The 17,636-nt window shown below is 43.4% G+C and overlaps 1 protein-coding gene across 1 annotated transcript; it reads left to right on the top strand.

The window, feature by feature from the left end:
- The first annotated feature begins 314 nt into the window (after positions 1-314).
- On the top strand, positions 315-11,843 carry LOC308315536 (calcium-independent phospholipase A2-gamma-like). The gene is made up of 12 exons (XM_080763563.1): positions 315-434; positions 2,999-4,271; positions 4,512-4,856; positions 5,165-5,317; positions 6,154-6,311; positions 6,800-6,894; positions 7,360-7,531; positions 8,156-8,213; positions 9,390-9,489; positions 9,971-10,065; positions 10,536-10,681; positions 10,906-11,843. The coding sequence occupies exons 2-12, from the start codon at positions 3,060-3,062 to the stop codon at positions 11,216-11,218; spliced, it is 2,847 nt and encodes a 948-aa protein (XP_080619689.1). The 5' UTR covers positions 315-434; positions 2,999-3,059; the 3' UTR covers positions 11,219-11,843.
- The last annotated feature ends 5,793 nt before the right edge of the window (positions 11,844-17,636 follow it).

The raw sequence follows: 17,636 nt of genomic DNA on the forward strand, positions 1-17,636 counted from the left end.
TCCACCTGTCTCCATGTGACAGACTGGGCAGGTGGACAGGAAGTGTTTTCCACCTCTTGTCACCTGTCCTTATTTTAGGTGACAACACACAGTGACACAACATGACACACATGACTCAGTGTTGTTTATGCGGTGAAATGTCTCCCCTCGCTGGCCACTGGGACACACAACACCGTCCATAACATGACCTTAAAATAGTATTGTTTCACTCCAGACAGACCATTGGTCAACTGTGTCCCACCCCCCCACCACCACCCCAAGCAGCTGTAAACTCAGCCAATCAGATTTTAGAGTGCTATTTGTACACAGGAAGCAGTGAATTGAGAGTGAAAACATTGCAGTCCCTTTAAATTACCCAGAGTGACACAGGGGACATTAGGACATTATTTTGAACACCACAAGAGGAATCAACTTTTGTCAAGTTTTGTCTCAAGGTGAGAGTTGCAATAATTGGGAAACTGTTCTCTTCTATTTGACCTTCCTCCATTTAATGCAAAATGGTGTTCATTTTGACAGCAAATGTTCATGAATGCAGCTTTGGTCTTTTGAATTAAGTCTGAACTGTTTTGATTTGCAGTCTACTGTAGCTTTAGACTAAATATCAGAGATTTTAGTCAGGTAAATTTGCAGTTGATTTAGTAGACTCAAATGTATGTTGGCATAGTGCCTGCATGATTTATACTTGTGTGTGTGTTGTGTGCAGAAAATAGCCTACAATCTACAATCTCACATGTGACTTTGTGGATCAGCTATTTTTGGAGATCAACACCCCCCCCCCCCCCCCACACACACACACAAACATGTTCTTAGGTATTTTCTGTTAGATGCTATTCATTGACAGTGTTGTGCAGAGCTCTGTATAATGTAGTTTACTGTTTTACTGTAGTTTAAAATGTAAACTACAGTCAAACAGGATCAACTAAGGACAGAGGTCTTCTGGAGTTATTTATACAGGTCATTCAGACTGTGTGTGTGTGTGTGTGTGTGTGTGTGTGTGTGTGTGTGTGTTGAATGGCATCCAGTTACATTTCTAAGGCTACACAGTACTAGGAACTAGTGGGAACATTTCAGTGGTAGGATGTAGTGTTGGCATTGTGATCAGCACCTGACCACTGATTATATAACAGCTGTGTTACTACTGGCTATTATGATATTTATATTATATAACAGCTGTGTTATTACTAATAACTAGAACTACTTTTAATTGACATTTAATTGTTGCTCAAATTGTTGAACATTTATTAATTAATATTACATTTATGTTTGTCTGTCAGGACTTGGTAAACAAAAGGTGTACAGATGACAGATAACTTCTAGCTATATTTAATAACTGTATACATGAATAGTGGAAATGGCAGATCCAAAACGTAAAATTCAAATACACTGCCTGTGTGGACAGAAGTGTATTTTATCAAGGGAGGACAATGGTGGAGATGGCTCTAATGAAGGCACATTAATATGAGAGCATACAGTATGTTTATATGCATACTGTAATATACTGTAGCTTTCATTTCCATTTTCAAGTACGGGGGTGTAGGCTATGTGAAGCAGTGATGCTATATGAGTAATGGCCCAGCTGTAATGGATACTCATTGTATTGCAACTAATTATACACATTTTCAACTATTTAGAATTTAATAATATTATCCGTCTTTTCAGAGCTCTGTTGCTGTAGGTGTCCAGTGCCAAATTAGACAGTCTAAAGGCTCATACATACTCGAGTTTTTGGTGATAGGTTATTACCGCAGTGTAGTTTTTAAAGGGTTGGAAAACTACACCATTACGTCAGTCGCGGTGATGATCAGCTATCACCGCGGACACAGACCCATCTCTCTGTTTTTACTATCAGACAAGTCTTTTCACTCTGGAGCTATCACCCCGTTCACTGATTGGTCTAGATTCTAGAAGTTGGGTAAACCACAGGGCGGCGGGGTCAATCCTTAAGGACATCACCGCGAGTATGATGGCCTCAACTCTTATCACCGTTTTAGGTGATAAGCTATCACCTAAAGCGGTGATAACCTATCACCAAAAACTGTATGTATGAGCCTTAAGGACTGTGGGTACCCAGCTGTCAGAGGGAACTTTGGGCAAATGCATAAGAAACAAAGGTGTGCACTGTGCAGCCATTTCTGCAATAATTATATACAGTACGCATCTATTCTTCCATTCCTAGCATAAAGTGTTGACAGTTGGAGTGGCTCCGGCCACACCTATTACAGATGACCCCCCCCCCCCCCCCCCGAATAGAGCATGTTGTACCTCTTTGTCCTTGATCAGAATCTTGTAAACAAATGGGCAGAGCCATGGACAGTACTTTAAAGGAGGGGGAGGGACTAGGACAGGTGGGTGGTCTTAAAGGAGGAGACTGAGGGACTGGATTAGGTGTGTGGTGCTAAGGTGAAACCTACGTATACTTAATGAACTGGTTGGCGTGTCCACTAAAAAATGACATTTTAACAAATACTGTACACTTTTTTTGAAAAAAATCTCCCTCCTTATATAGTAATAATACCTGATGATCATGATTTAGGGTGTGTTTTAGGCTGTTGTTTATACAGCTGTTGGGTGACATGATCAGCTGTGAGCTGATTTATGCTCGGTGTCGTGTCCCACAGTGGAAATAGATCTACAAGCTCAGCACTACACAAACTCCAGTTTAAATGAATGTGAATGAATCTCACCGTCAAATAGATCTACAAGCTCTCAACAACCTGACATAAACGGCAGTTTAAACTCACAGCTGAGTAAGTTGTGTCTCTCAGTGAAAATCACATTGGCCTGTTATAGCGTCACCAGGAGGCTGTTTTTTTTGCATTCTTTTTTTTACTCTTTGTCCAAACACCACCCACATCGCTACACAGTATCTCTATAGTCATGTGATAAAGACGGATTTGTCCGATACATATTCCATTCCATCCTGGCTAAGATTGAGTGCATAGAGTGCTCTTTTCTAATAATAATAATAATATAATACTTTGTGTCTCTTGTACTGTAGGTACGAAATTACAACGTTTAGATTGTGATTGGTTGCTGCTCTGATGACATCGCATTAAGCCATGGGTCGCTACCTCTCTGGAGGCAGCAGCAGGACACTGAGGCTGTTCTTTAAACTCAGATATCTGCTGCTACGCATCCGTAGAAACTACTGCCATCTGGCCAAGACCCCCAAGACCTCCAAGACTACCGCCGGCCTCTCTCTGGATGTCCAGAGCTGCCGTCCTCCCACTTATAGGAGAACCTTCCTGAATAACTCGTGGTTACATCATCGCAGTACCTCTGACTACCTCCACAGAGAAGTGAAACATGTCCAGACAGTCCGTTTTTACTCCACCTCCGAGAGAGACTCTGCCCTGAAAGCCCAGGCTCCCGTCGGGGTCTTCTACCAGGACCCCCAGACACTGGGAACCCGCCTGGGCCACACGTTTGACCGTTTATCCAGACATGTTAATGCGTTTTTTGCGACGAAAGACACGTCGTCGTGGGCGGTCTGCATGGCTGGTGGTGGTGGGGGCGACGGCAGTGCGGTCAGCAGCACTCCAGAACATCTGTCCCGGCGGAGAGGACAGCCGGTCAGACAGAGAAGACTGACCGACAGACAGGAGACAAAGACGCCGAAACATGATGAGGAGGACTCCTCCAGACCGTCCAACACCTCCAGTCCTCCAGACATGATGACTGCCTCACCGCCACCACCGGTCTATTCCTCTGGCCTGCAGCTGTTCCACATCAGCTCTCTGGCCACCAGGTTCGGAGAGAGCTTCAGTTACGTGTCCAATCACATCAACTCCGCTTTCTCCGGAGGGCCGCGAAAAGACGACGTCCCGACAGGGGAGGGGACTAATCTGCTCGAACCGCCGGTAATAACACCTGTAACCACGGCAACGACAAACATCGGTCAGAGGAGGAAGAAAGTTCTGAGACATAATGTTCAAAACTTGCAGCCGGAGCCCGAAAGCTCTCGGTTAAAAACCAACACTTCCCCACCGGTCTCGTCCTCCTCATGGGAGGACAGTTATCAGTACTTGGCAGGACACATCAACAGTTACTTTGGTGCCAAAGTCACGGACGAACGCGATCATCAGCGACTCCCTCAGAAAGCGCACTTTGCTGCAGAGAACAGCGGTGCTGATCCATCTTTAGATGCATCTTCCGAAGCATCTAAACTGCCCACCTCCAGAACCCTGAGGGTTCCACCACCACTACAGCCCAGGCAGGAGGAACCATCTGCATCCAGAACATCACAGTCTAGGAGGAGGAGGGAGGAACCGGTCAGTGTTTCCATCTGTTCATTTCTAAAACTATGATGAAATATACTACATAAAAACGAATTATGATGACTAAAACTAGGATTAAATTATGTTGACAATTTCGTCTAGACTAAGATGTTATAGATGGACTAGTGGACTGTTATAGATGGACTAGTTCCACAGCAGCAGTTACAGTATGTTATAATAAACTCCATTGTTCCACAGCAGCATAACTTTGTTATATACTCCATTGTTCCACAGACCGCAGGTCTTTTCCACAGCAGCAGCCATGCAGCTCGCTTCGGAGAGAGCTACACTCAGATGGCCGGTCACGTCAACTGCTACTTCAAGGGTCAAGGTTCTGTGGAAGTGGAGTGGGACGGGAACGACCTCGGAGGGATGGTCCCAGCCGCCGCCAGAGCCGCTGCTGCCGCCGTGGACGACGTGAAGTCCGTGTCCTTTCTGGACGTCCTGCGCCACCCGTCCACCTCCATCCCCTCCCTGCTGGCCGGCCTTCTGAAAGTCGCTCCCTGGGGCGTCCAGAGCAGTCAGACTGACCTCACTGACATCACAGCCTCCTCCTATCAGACCAAACTGAAGAGAAGGGTGAGTTGACTTTATCTGCAGGATTCAGCGTTTTAGCAAAAGCGATAATTTAAGCACAAAGCGATGCAGGCCTAATTATTATATTATGTTCATTCCATACCAAAACTCTGTCGTGTGCGCGCGTCCACGCGAGTGTGTGTGTGACACTACACACACACACGCAGAAGAACTGGGAGGCGGAGGCACGGGGGTGCGCTGCCCGGAGCAGTGTCTTAACCAGGTCTTCGCGGTTGTGTGTGTGTGTGTGTTGTGTATTTTACATCGTGTTGTGTGTTAACTGTAGTGTGTTTATGTTGTGTGTATTTCAGGTTGCCATGGGGACGCAGCAGGCAGAGTTTATAACACATGGTTTGATTGACAGCGTGGGCGGGGCCTTCTGTCCGGACGACCTCACCGAACGCATTGACTCGCTCAACCAGCACCTGCTGCACTACCCGGCATGCCGTGCAGTCCTGTGGCAGGTCTGTAAACTACATTACCCAGCATGCCGTGCGGTCCTGTGGCTGGTCTGTAAACTGCACTACCCAGTGTAGTTTAGTTTAGCCACTGCAGTAGCTCAGTAAAGCTTAAGCGCCACGGCCCGCAGCTTGCATGGCCCTGTGCGAGACTATTTCAAATAGGTACAGCTGTTGCTTCCATCGAAACCGTATTCATAGGTCACCGATTTCAATGTAACGCATCACAGGAAACCCAGGAAGTGTTTTTGGTCGTTCAACAGTTTCTTAACTGATGCGACCCAAACATAGCAGATCCAGCGTCGGGGAGCAGCCTTATAACTCTATGGGAGCAGCTGCTATAGTAGGGCGGTGCGCTGAACACGCGCTCGTTCATTCACTGGGCGCGCAAACACGAAAAGTGCTGTTCTTGATTGCGTTCCACACGCGCGTGTGTGTGTATGTGTGTGCATGTGATGGGGCCTTTTGATTTGGTGTAGCGCCAGGGCCCTCAGAGGGGTTGATTCGGTACTGATGATTCGGTCTATAAGCCTATAGCTCAGTAACATCTCACTTAGCAGCAGCAGCAGCTGCAGCTTTTTAGTCCAATGATCCAGAGACTTGTTTTCTTGACAGCAAAAAAATAATTATAAATATCAACAAATACAGGCAAAAACAAATGCAATAGGTCGATTAAGCATTTAGTAGTATGTTATGTCTTACCACAGTGTCATGCAAATAATTGCATGACAAAAACAATTTGAAAAGCATTAATTTGACTAACTATTGCACCCCAATCTCATGACATGAATGTTATTTCATGTTATTATTCACCAACCTTTTCTAAATTATTTATTTTGTAGGATAAAACGGCTGTGAAACTGCTGCGACATCGACGGAGGCACAGAGACAACCAGGAAGTTCAGGAGGCCATCAGAGAATCGCTGGCTCTGATTGGCTACGTGGATCCGGTCAGAGGTCGCGGAATACGAGTCCTCTCCATCGATGGAGGGGGAACGAGGTAACCATGGTTACAAAAAAGCATTTGAAGGATAAATCCAGACCAAAACACAGCCTATAATCCTGTCCCAACATACAGTACACGTTGGCCTTTGAATTCATAGATTCCCCCTGTTCTCCATTTTCCCCACCCCTCCCACAGTAAAATGCAGCTATAATGGTAGAAAGCTATAGTTGTCTTCATTTCTTTTGAGGGGTGATTATAGTTTTGGTCTGAATTTCTCCTTTAACACCTTTTGTGCTAAGGACGTGTATACGCAGGGGGCCTTGGACGTCTTTAGGTCATTTTTATTGATATAGCAGGATTATGTTGGCATATGCATTGCAGTGTTAAATGGCATCCTAGTACAAAGTGCTGTGAGCTTGTAGATCTGCTCTCCATAATTATGTACTGTGTGTAGAGTGAGGTCTGGTTAAGATGTCCCCCTTATTTAAGTGTCAACATTATCGTGTGTGTGTGTGTGTGTGTGTGTGTGCGTGCACGCATAGAGGTGTGGTTCCTCTACAAGTTCTGAGGCTTTTGGAAGCAGAGACAGGAAGACCGATCCACCAGCTGTTTGATTACATCTGTGGAGTGAGTACAGGTAATAGATTACATAATTCAATATTTAAAGTATACATCTATAGACTATATTATATTATAGATTACATCTGTAGAATGAGTATAGCGGTAATCGATTACATCTATATATTACATAATAGATTACATCTGTGGAGTGAGTAAAGGTAATAGAGGCTATGCACGTGACATCATCATCATACCCGGAAGTTATGCAGGAACGCTTACTGAGTGGCAAAATGTATACATTACATATAGGCTACATTCTGGCCTTGACAGCCCATACAGTACATCCAAACAGAAAAGTTCTATATGATTGCATTCAAATTAAACAACGTTAAACTCACTTCGCCACTCGATTTGCCACTCGCTGTATGCATGTGCAAACCCTCTATACGCTAGGTAACATATTAAGCCAGGTATCTCTCTCTCTCCCTCTCCCTCTCTCTCCCTCTCTCTCTCTCTCTCTCTCTCTCTCTCTCTCTCAAAGGTGCGGTGCTGGGTTTCATGGTGGGCGTGGCTAGGTTCTCCCTGGATGAGTGTGGTCAGATGTATCGTCGCTTTGGGTCAGAAGTGTTCTGTCAGAATCCTCTGGTGGGAACGGTCAATATGGGCTGGAGCCATTCTTATTACAGTACCGAAACCTGGGAGAAAATACTACGGTAATACATTATAATATACTATACTCAGTTCTGGGTAGAGTTGTTCCGTTAACGATACTGGTATCGGGTACTCGAGCCGATACCACCCTCAAGTACTCATACTCGGAACCGGGCCCGATATTCTGACCCGAGTACCAAAACATTCAGTTGACACTAGGCTGTACGGTCAATGCAACGGGAGCAAGTCTGACCTAAAACAGCCGATCTACAAGCATAAATGACAACTGACAAGTCTAGATCGGAGATCCATCTGCATCTATGTTTATATTCGGCAGGTGACACTATCAGATGAATCAATTAACATTTTGATTGGCTTATAGTTATAGTATCGGTACTCGGTATCGGTGAGTACTAAAAATGAATTACTTGTACTCGTACTCTGTCTGAAAATAATGGTGTCGGAACAACTCTAGTTCGGGGCTCTCCCCAGGTTGGCAGAGGGAGAGTAGCGCCCAGGATTACAGCTTAGGCAATTGATATACTGCATGGGATATCATGGGATAAAAAAAAATGTTTTAACTCAACTGTAATTGGGAACTATTACACTGGACATGGTGACATGTCCAGTTAATTGACTGCCAGAACGTCGGCTCACAATTGTCTCTTTCCTTTTGTTTTTACCAGAGAGACGTTGGGTGAAAAACTGCTGATCAGCACAACTAGAGAGGAGCTGAGTCCAAAGGTAACCACGCGTACTGTTCCCATAGTAACTATGATGTCCATTCCCATAGTCTCCCAAAGTAACCATACTGTTCCCATAGTCCCAAGGTAACCATTCTTTCTTTACCATGAGCTGCACATGACTGTGCATGCACCTCATGGTACCACAGGACCTCAAAGGCCCTAAAAACAAGGCTCCAGACATCCCAAAACAAAATTGTCAGCCTGGGAATGGCTTAGGGTTGAGGACAGAGTACAGCAACTTGCAACAGGCCTGGTCTACAAGATTCGCTACACCACTAAGATACCCATGTACCTGTCAAAATACGGTCAACAAAGTCCACACTCACAACACCAGAGGGAGTTCAACAAACCACCTTCAACCCACATTCGGCTCAAACAAGGGGTTAAATTAATTTCACTCCTATGCCACTAAAATGTGAAACGGCATTGGTCTTAGTGCTTTTTTTGTTTTTATCCTCTTAACAGTTTTTGCATTAGACTGGAACTCACCTATGCTTTCTATGGCATAGGCAGCTCCCGGCAGGATCCACCGGGAGAAACTAGACGCAGCTGCAGGACATGAGACTAATTAATTTGAGCGACAGAGAGAGAAAGAGAAAGGAGTGTGTGTTTGTGTACGTGTGTACGTGTCTGCGTCAATTTACTGTAACAAAGGTGCAGACGATCAGAAATCAGCAGAGAGAGACCGACGTTTGCGCTACTGTATGCCGAATTGAAATGGACTCGGCCCCAGACTTTTTTTCTCTCCCTGGAAATGAAAACGTCTGGGTTTCCGAGGCTATTTTTGCATTGACCTGTACCTTCCTTGGACTGTCCATTCTACAAGCTTTTAATACAATTATTTTCAATCAATCAATCAGTTCCCATATAGAGACACACAGGCGCCTACACAATCATGCCCACAATTGACACAATTGAGAACGGTGTACTGCAGCTGTCAATGCAATCAGTCTCTATGAGAGGTATAATAAAATACCTAAATAAATCAAAATGAATTGATTACTGAGGCAAAAAAAAGAAGAAAGTGTGTACCGGTATAATGTTTCATTTGTCGAACCAGTTGATGCTTCATATCCATATGAGTAAAATCAGTTGATGCTTCATATCCATATTACAAAATCAGTTGTTTATCCATTATGATCTCTGTGTGTGTTGTTTCTCTTCTGTCCTCCAGGTGTCAGCAGTGAGTGCTGTGGTCAACTGGGGGACTAGCGCCAAACCTTTTGTGTTCCGTAACTACAACCATATCCCTGGATCTCTGAGTAGATATGCAGGTACCGTAATTAACAAATTATTTAATTAATATCATTACAACCACGCCTCCAGATCTCTGAGTCGATACGCGGAACCCGTTTGTTTTTAGGATCTGGCACCTTGAATTCCTGCTTAGATATGCTGCCTAGGTCTTTCTGTTCTATAAAGTGCCTTGAAAAATGCACACAAACTTTAGTGCACAAAGACCTGCACACCGTCTGTACTTGCAATACGAACTTTATTAAGGCAACGTTTCAGTCAAAGACCTTCTTCAGGCATCTGTTCTACAGTAAGTGCCTACAATGGCATAAAAACATGGAATGGAAGCTTGGAATAAACTCCCATTACACCTAAGAAAGGCAGGCAGCCTCTGTAGATAGCTTAATTTAAAGCACAGCTATTTCTTCAAACCTCACTGTTTTGCCTGATTCACTGCCTTTAAATTGCAATGATGTGGATTGTGGGAGGCAGTCATATATAACTAATATATTATATTTATAGGAGGATCACACTATAAGATGTGGGAGGCAGTTAGAGCGTCATCAGCTGCTCCAGGATACTTCCAGGAGTTCCGTCTACAAAGTGACATTCATCAGGTAATTTATTAATTATTATTAAAAGTTATTAATAGTCCCACTGATAAGAACAATATTAACCGAATGTATGCCAAGAACGTGGAATTCTGTTTTATTCTCCAGTCTAACCACCGATCTGACACAGGGGTAAGGGGTTGACACTACGGCAGGTACATAAAATGTGGGGGCATGGGGTTTGCTTTCGAGTTGCCCAAACTTCAAGTGCACGTTTGAGTGAGGAGTCTGCTATAAACACAACACGAGAGATATATATATATATATATATATATATATATATATCTAGCTAGCTATAAACACAACACGAGAACGAGATCACAACACTGGTATTCGGTATCGGCTTAGACAGAAATTGTGCTATCGGATCAGGAGAGAAAAATCGGGACATCCCTATCAACAACCATGCTTTTTAGCGGTCCATGTATGTATAGTATACACACAGTATAAATACATATAATGTATATATCCCATAGGATGGAGGGATCCTGCTCAACAATCCTTGTGCTCTGGCGGTCCACGAGGCTCGTCTCCTGTGGCCCAATCAGCCGTTCCAGTGCGTGGTGTCGCTAGGCACCGGTCGCTATAACAACTCCAAGAAGAACCCTGCTACCTCCACTAGGTTATTATGATTCTTATTTCTATCTAATTTAGTTTAGTTTTAATTCGTTTTTAATGTCCCTGAACGCTAAGCTCAGCATCCTCGTCCGGGGGTGCATTAGTTTGTTAGACATACTAACAGTCCGACAGGCATAAGTCCGACAACACCGTCGCTCCTGACAGGTTAAAATGTGTGGCAGGTTAAAATGAATACAATATTAATATTATCTCGTGCTAAATTTACAGTCTCAGAGCTAAGCTCAACACCCTGGTGTGCAGTGCTACAGACACAGAGGGTGTCCACACGCTGCTCGACGACCTCCTGGCCCCGAACGTCTACTTCCGGTTCAACCCCATGCTGAGCAGCGCGGTGACTCTGGACGAGAGCCGCCCCGCCGCACTGGACGCCCTGATGGGGGAGACGGGCATGTACCTGGACCGCAACCGCGACAAGTTGGCCCGTCTCTGTCTGGTGCTGGGGGCGGAGCGATCCGCCCCGCAGATCACCCACGACTGGATGAGAGAGAGAACCTGGGAGCTGAAGCAACGATGGCTGTGATTGGACAAGAGAGAAGCAACGATAGGTCTGATTCGTCCAGAGAGAAGCAACGGTGGGTCTGATTGGATGACCAGTATCTGATACATTGATACCGGATAGCCGGTACTACACAACCTTTTTTGTGAGGTTATAGTGGAATAAATCCATTAGGTTTCCTTGTCAGGAGAAATGGCAAATGAATTGGGTCATGACAACACTTGCTAATAGGTTTTGTGGTAGAAAGCTAAATTTAGATCTGACCTATAGGGGGTGTACAGGTCTTTATGCACACTTACCACTTACTAACCATGGCTTTGACTGACACCACCATTGTCACATGATGGTATGGTATGTCGGCTAAGAAATAGCCGACATACAAGCTAACAACATGTCACGGACGCAACACATTGGGAGCTTGTAGATCAGTTATTTTCAGTGTTCAATGTAGCAGCTTGTAACACACACACACACACACACGGTAGTGTATGTTCTACTGTATTTACCAAGCTGTAAATCGAACTAGAGCATTAGTCTATATGTCACACTGCTTCATGAATGTGTAAGTGTATATTAGTTTTGATTGTGAAGAATTGTATTTATTATTTCTGGGAGAATATATTTATATTATTATATTATGTTTGTTACGCTTTAAATAAATACATGTATTGTTAATGTGTCATTGTTCCTTTGATGTCACATAGACATTGTGTTTTCCGCTGACTCCACACTTGGGAGTTTTCTTGACTCAGTGATTAAGCGTTTTCCTCGTTAGTGATGTCATCGTCCTTGAGCCTCGTTAGTGATGTCATCGTCATCATGACTCATTAAGGAACAGTGAGTTATGTGTAACAGGACACCGGAGGGTTGGGGGTTAAATCCCCCCTCGCTGTGCCCAAGGGCAGAGCCTTCCCTGTGTGAGCAATGAAAGACTCACTGTTACGGACACAAAGGTCCTATAGTGTGTGTATGTGTGTGTGTGTGTGTGTGTGTGTGTGTGTGTGTGTGTGTGTGTGTGTGTGCGTGCGTGTGTGCGTTGTCAGCCAGTGAGAAGATACCAGGTCAGTATCAATTCTCTTTTGAAAGAAGGAAATAGTAGTACGATTTTTTTTTAAATAATGTTGATAGACTAGACTAGATAGAATGTCGCAAAAAATTACTGCTGCGAAAATAGCAGATCTACAAGCTCACAACACGTGAGCTAGCTAGCTATTAATGAACGACCTCATTAATCTAATTGGGTTAATAATCATTATCCTCACCTAACATGATGTAACTAAGCATCACACACAGTGTGTTACAGATATAAATGTTGCTGTGTGTTTAACTTTAAACAATGATAAGAGACTGAGTCAGGCTCTGCAGGTGAGAAGTAAACAGCTCAAGTACAGTTGAAGATAATGTAATACCTGAGATATAACTGTTGTAGCCTACTATTGGTATAAGATCATAGTGAATATTAGATATCTAACTGTTGAACTATTGATTTAAGATCATAGTGAATATTACATCTGTAAACTTTTGAACATGGTTTTAATCCATAGTGAATATTGACGGGTTCTGTTGCTGCACACTGTGTGACTTCACCAGTCCCACAGAACTTGGTCCTAAGTTTGGGAATGCCCAAAAATAGAGTGATTACAAACAGAAACAGTTTCTACACATTTAGCTCTGTTGCTCATTCCACTACTACACGATCCTTTACACCTCGTTGTAAAGGTGACATAATGACATAAAAGACAATACCAATTGGTATTACTGAAGGGGAAAAATAATGGACCGAAGTTTCCAAACTGTTTGTGAGGAGTTCAGTTTTGAGTTAACAGTCTAACATAACAGACCCCTGGACAGTGATCTGAACAGTCAGTTGCCCTGCACCCCCCATCCTGCCCCTCATGTGGTGACGTTAGACTCACAGTGCCCCCACCCCCCCAGTGCCACACGTGCCAGCGGAGACCCGATGCCAGCATAGAGACCCTGTTTGTTGTCACACACAAGCGCACGCACACACACACTCTGTGCCTACTTCACTGTGCAGTCTGGTGCATGGCACTGATCACTGCATAATACACACACACACACACACACACACACACACACACACACACACACACACACACACACACACACACACACACACACACACACACACACACACACACACACACACACACACACACACACACACACACACACACACACACACACACACACACACACACACCAGTGCTCTCATTGGTCAGTAAGGAAGACAAGTGTCTGCACATATTTACGTGCTTTTGTTTCCAGTGTTGAGACCGGTCAAGATGTCTTCATTCATAAAGAAGGGGGGTACTGGAGTAGTGTCTACTGTTGCAAGAATGTGTTGCTCGCCAAAAATCACAGTTTTTATCCGGGGTAACTTACAATAAACAAAGCAAACACATACTGTACATAGAATGCAGAGAGACAATGCACTGCAGTGTCTCAGTAAACTATAGAGGTATATGCACATGCATAAAGTCAGTTTTTAGTCAGGACTATAATTATTCTGTTTGAATGAGTAGGCTGTCGAGGCAGAAAGTAGTTTTCTGCTACTCACTCAGTAGGTTAAGCGCATAGCCTCTATACGATACAGGTAGAGAATGAACCTAGCATAATTATGTAAGGGTAAGGGGATAATGTATGGCTGAGTGGTCATTGTTTATAGATAAATCACAGACAGGGTGATTAACCACAGACACTTATTACACGGCTACTTAATACATACATTAATAAATTGACCCAAAACACAAAGAAACGACTCGTATTTCCTTGCTTGGTAATGAAAGTATTCCCATAAGTGTCGTGCTGGCTGGAAGTCGTAAAACAAGGAAGTGATCAAATAGAATCCATTTTCGGGTACTGCTTGCTTATTTCTCACTAATTTTTTTTCTGAGAGCAATGTTTTGCTGTAAATGTGTGTGTGTGTGTGTGTGTGTGTGTGTGTGTGTGTGTGTGTGTGTGTGTGTGTGTGTGTGTGTGTGTGTTTACATGGAAACAGCAGTAAATCAGCGGAGCACAGCAGGTGCTCCGAGGGTTCGATTAGGTCTGTTATAGAGCGGAGCTGTCATTATCCAGAAATAACAGAATTTGGCGATTGACCAATCAGAATCAAGCATTAAACCAAGCCGTGCAATAAGTCTAAATAACATACTGTACATACTGTGATGTAAATTACATGTTAACCTTTGCACAAGTCTGCAAGTGCTAGGACTGGAGTCTGAAAAGGCTGAGACTCAAGTCTTTTCAGATTCACACACAGTCAGATGAGAAACAAGACATTACATTGAAACTCATGAGAGCAGGATGGTTGGAGATATTATCTGGGATTCATTTTATTTAACTACATTTTCTAAATGTTGACACTGCCAAAGACACCAAGAGCTGCCAGCCAGAACATTTGTACTGTGGGAATCAGCACACGGGCACCGGTCACAAGGACATCCCACATTAACATATATGTAGATGTATACAAGAAAGATGCAGGAGCCCAAAGCACCAACAAGCTGGCCAGATGTAATGGAGAACCGGGCAGACTGGAAGTCTGAGGACGACCTCGAGAGAGATTTTCAAGCCTTCAAATCCAGTCCTATATTGCGTTCATCAGAGCAATGGTATGGTAATGGCAAAAGGATCCCTGGCTAATAAGACAAATATGCCTAAAAACATTATACTTGCCCTCTTCAACTAAAATTAAAAAATTAAAACACCTTATTTCTTTCATGAATAAAGAATCTTTCACTCAATAGGAATATGGTCTAGCCCTATGGAATGCGCATATGCTAAGAAAAAACTACGTAATACTTCCTAAGGATAATATGAGCATGTGCATGTGCATTCCATAGGGTTGGACCACACATGGACATAATACTGTATGACATCATCAACTTGCGACGGGAGCAGTTCCTATTGAGTGAAAGATTCTTTATTTATGAAAGAAATACAATATTTGTTTAGATTTTTATTTTAGTTATAGAGGGCAAGTATAATGTTTTAATGCATATTTATATTATTGGCCAGGGATCCTTTTAAACACTGCTGTAGTGGCCCATAAAGTGACATTTAGTATTTTTGGCCCATATGTGGCCCATTTTTGGTGTGGCTGTTCTCATGTTCAACCCTGAATAGTGTTTGTGTGGATTGGCTCAACGGTGTGGCTGTAGATTATTAACCTGTACCAATTCCTGCAGGTTGTCAAGCCAGTACTATTTACGTATCAGAGACGTGGAGGACAACAACGGCAACAACGATGAAGGTGCAAACATTCATCAACAGCTGCCTGAGGAGAATCCTGAGCATCCGCTGGCCAGACACTATCAGCAATAATGACCTCTGGCAGAGAGCGAGTCTACTGGCAGTGGAAAAGGAGATTAAGAGAAGAAGCTGGGGATGGATCGGCCACACACTCCGGAAGCCCAATACCAGCATCACAAGACAAGCCCTTAGATGGAACCCGCAAGGTACAAGAAAGAGAGAGAGGCCACCTGGTGCAGGGACCTATGCAGGGACCTAGGCATAAGTAAGTATAAAGTAACCTGCAGGTTGACAATGTCAGTAAAGTTATTTTAAGCCGACACTAGATGCACCAGATTGGACACTAAAAAACCAGAGCCAAAACCTTAACCCTGACGCTTCATTGTTTACCTGTGATCCTATAGTTTACTGAGACACTACACTGCCTCTGCATTATATGATCCTATAGTTTACTGAGACACTATACACAGTCTCTCTGCATTCTATGATCCTATAGTTTACTAAGACACTACACTGTCTCTCTGTGTTTTTTTTATCCAGTTTCTATGGATAAAGAGATGTGTTTACCTTGCTTACAGGGTTAGGGTTAAATCACTCTGGATGAAGAGTGTCTGATAAATGCCTACATTGTAAACTGTCTACACCCAGTGTAGATTGCTAGATTGTGTTCTGTATGGGAGTGTAGAGAGATGCCAGCCTGCCCACACAGGTCACAGTTCCTTCACATGGCTTTTGTCTCCCACAGTGACAATGTACCCCCACACCCCCCACACACAGTGACAATGACAAGGACAGCCTCTCCTGAGTCCTCGGTGCTGTGTCTCTATCCCTAGATGCTCCTCTCAGACGGACAGACAGACAGAGACAGACAAGACAGACACAACCTTTGCTCTTTCAACAGAATGTTTATGAATGCTTGCAGTCCGTTCCCCAGTCTGTACACGAAACAGGAAGAAAGGTTGTTCGCTGGCATAAAAACGAGCGAGAGACAATGGAAGTCTTTTATCACAAGAGGAAGTCTTAAGATGATCTTCATACATTTGAGCAAGTGCGTGGTTGTGATAGTTGGAAATGGGGGGGTAGTCGTTGACGGAAAATTTCTAGACAAAAGAAGTCTTTCTAGAGGAAAGAGAGGAAGTGTTAAAATGTGAGCCTTCAAGCCACAAAAGGTTAAGTTTTACAAATATTTGTGATAGTTGTGGTTCGGCCCAGAGTTGGAATTAATTTGAATGTTCTCAGATGTTTATCTGATGTTGTGTAGAATCACATGATGTGAAACTCATATGAAACAAATATGGCTTTATTCTCTGCCCCCTCACCCTACAGGCCACAACAAAGCACACATTTCTCATGTCATCGTAATAATAGAGTTGGAGAAATTACGCACCAGAGCTTCCCATGGCGTCAAAACGGATGACGAGTCAACTCGTTACAATAGTATGATTTGACGGTGAGAAATGTTGTGATAACTTACTAATAGTCAAGAATAGTCAGAAGTCAACTTCAGATGAATTGAATAATTATGAAGGACCACAATGGAAACAAGACATTAGGCTTTCTTGGGGTTTAAATCATCTTAGCAGACGTTGTATTGAACTGTACTTCCCTGTGCTTTTTTCTGCAAACTGTTAATAAAGTAATCGATCAATCAAAAGTCACTATAGTATGACTTAATTTACTAATAGTCATGTTGGGGGACCCCGAACTGGGGACCTCCAAAATAATCATATTTGAACCGAGAACCCCCACATTAATCATATTATTTGAACTGGGGACCTTGAACTAAACAGGGGACCTCCCAAAATAACCATAGGGGACCCCTCAAAGACAAATTGCACAGACAAATATTGTGAAAATAGCCAATCTAGTTTTGAGATGTGACAATAAAGTTGATTCAGATTCTGCATGTAGACAATTTGCAATTTTGTATAGTCTGTTTTGACGCACTAATGATTTTATTTATTTATATTTTATTAAAAAAGTTCTTAAATGTCCTTAAATTGCCACTTTATAAATGTGCAGAAACATATATGTATACACCTATACTGTATGATTTATTTACTAGTTTGTTGAGTGAGAAACCAATGTTGCACATCAAGCTAATCATCTGGCGGTCCACCTGGGGTTCCTGACGACCCGACCCACATGTTGGGCACCACTGGTTTAG

This window comes from Protomyctophum bolini (genome assembly GCF_963924005.1).
Source record: "Protomyctophum bolini genome assembly, chromosome: 5".
Lineage (NCBI taxonomy): Eukaryota > Metazoa > Chordata > Actinopteri > Myctophiformes > Myctophidae > Protomyctophum > Protomyctophum bolini.

What these genes read in the sequence shown, in the direction of transcription:
- LOC308315536 (XM_080763563.1), top strand. Translation starts at nt 3,060, where the DNA reads ATGGGTCGCTACCTCTCTGGAGGCAGCAGCAGGACACTGAGGCTGTTC. An exon ending in AGACCAAACTGAAGAGAAGG is followed by an intron (nt 4,857 to 5,164) that starts GTGAGTTGACTT and finishes TGTGTATTTCAG; the next exon opens with GTTGCCATGGGGACGCAGCA. An exon ending in ATCGATGGAGGGGGAACGAG is followed by an intron (nt 6,312 to 6,799) that starts GTAACCATGGTT and finishes GTGCACGCATAG; the next exon opens with AGGTGTGGTTCCTCTACAAG.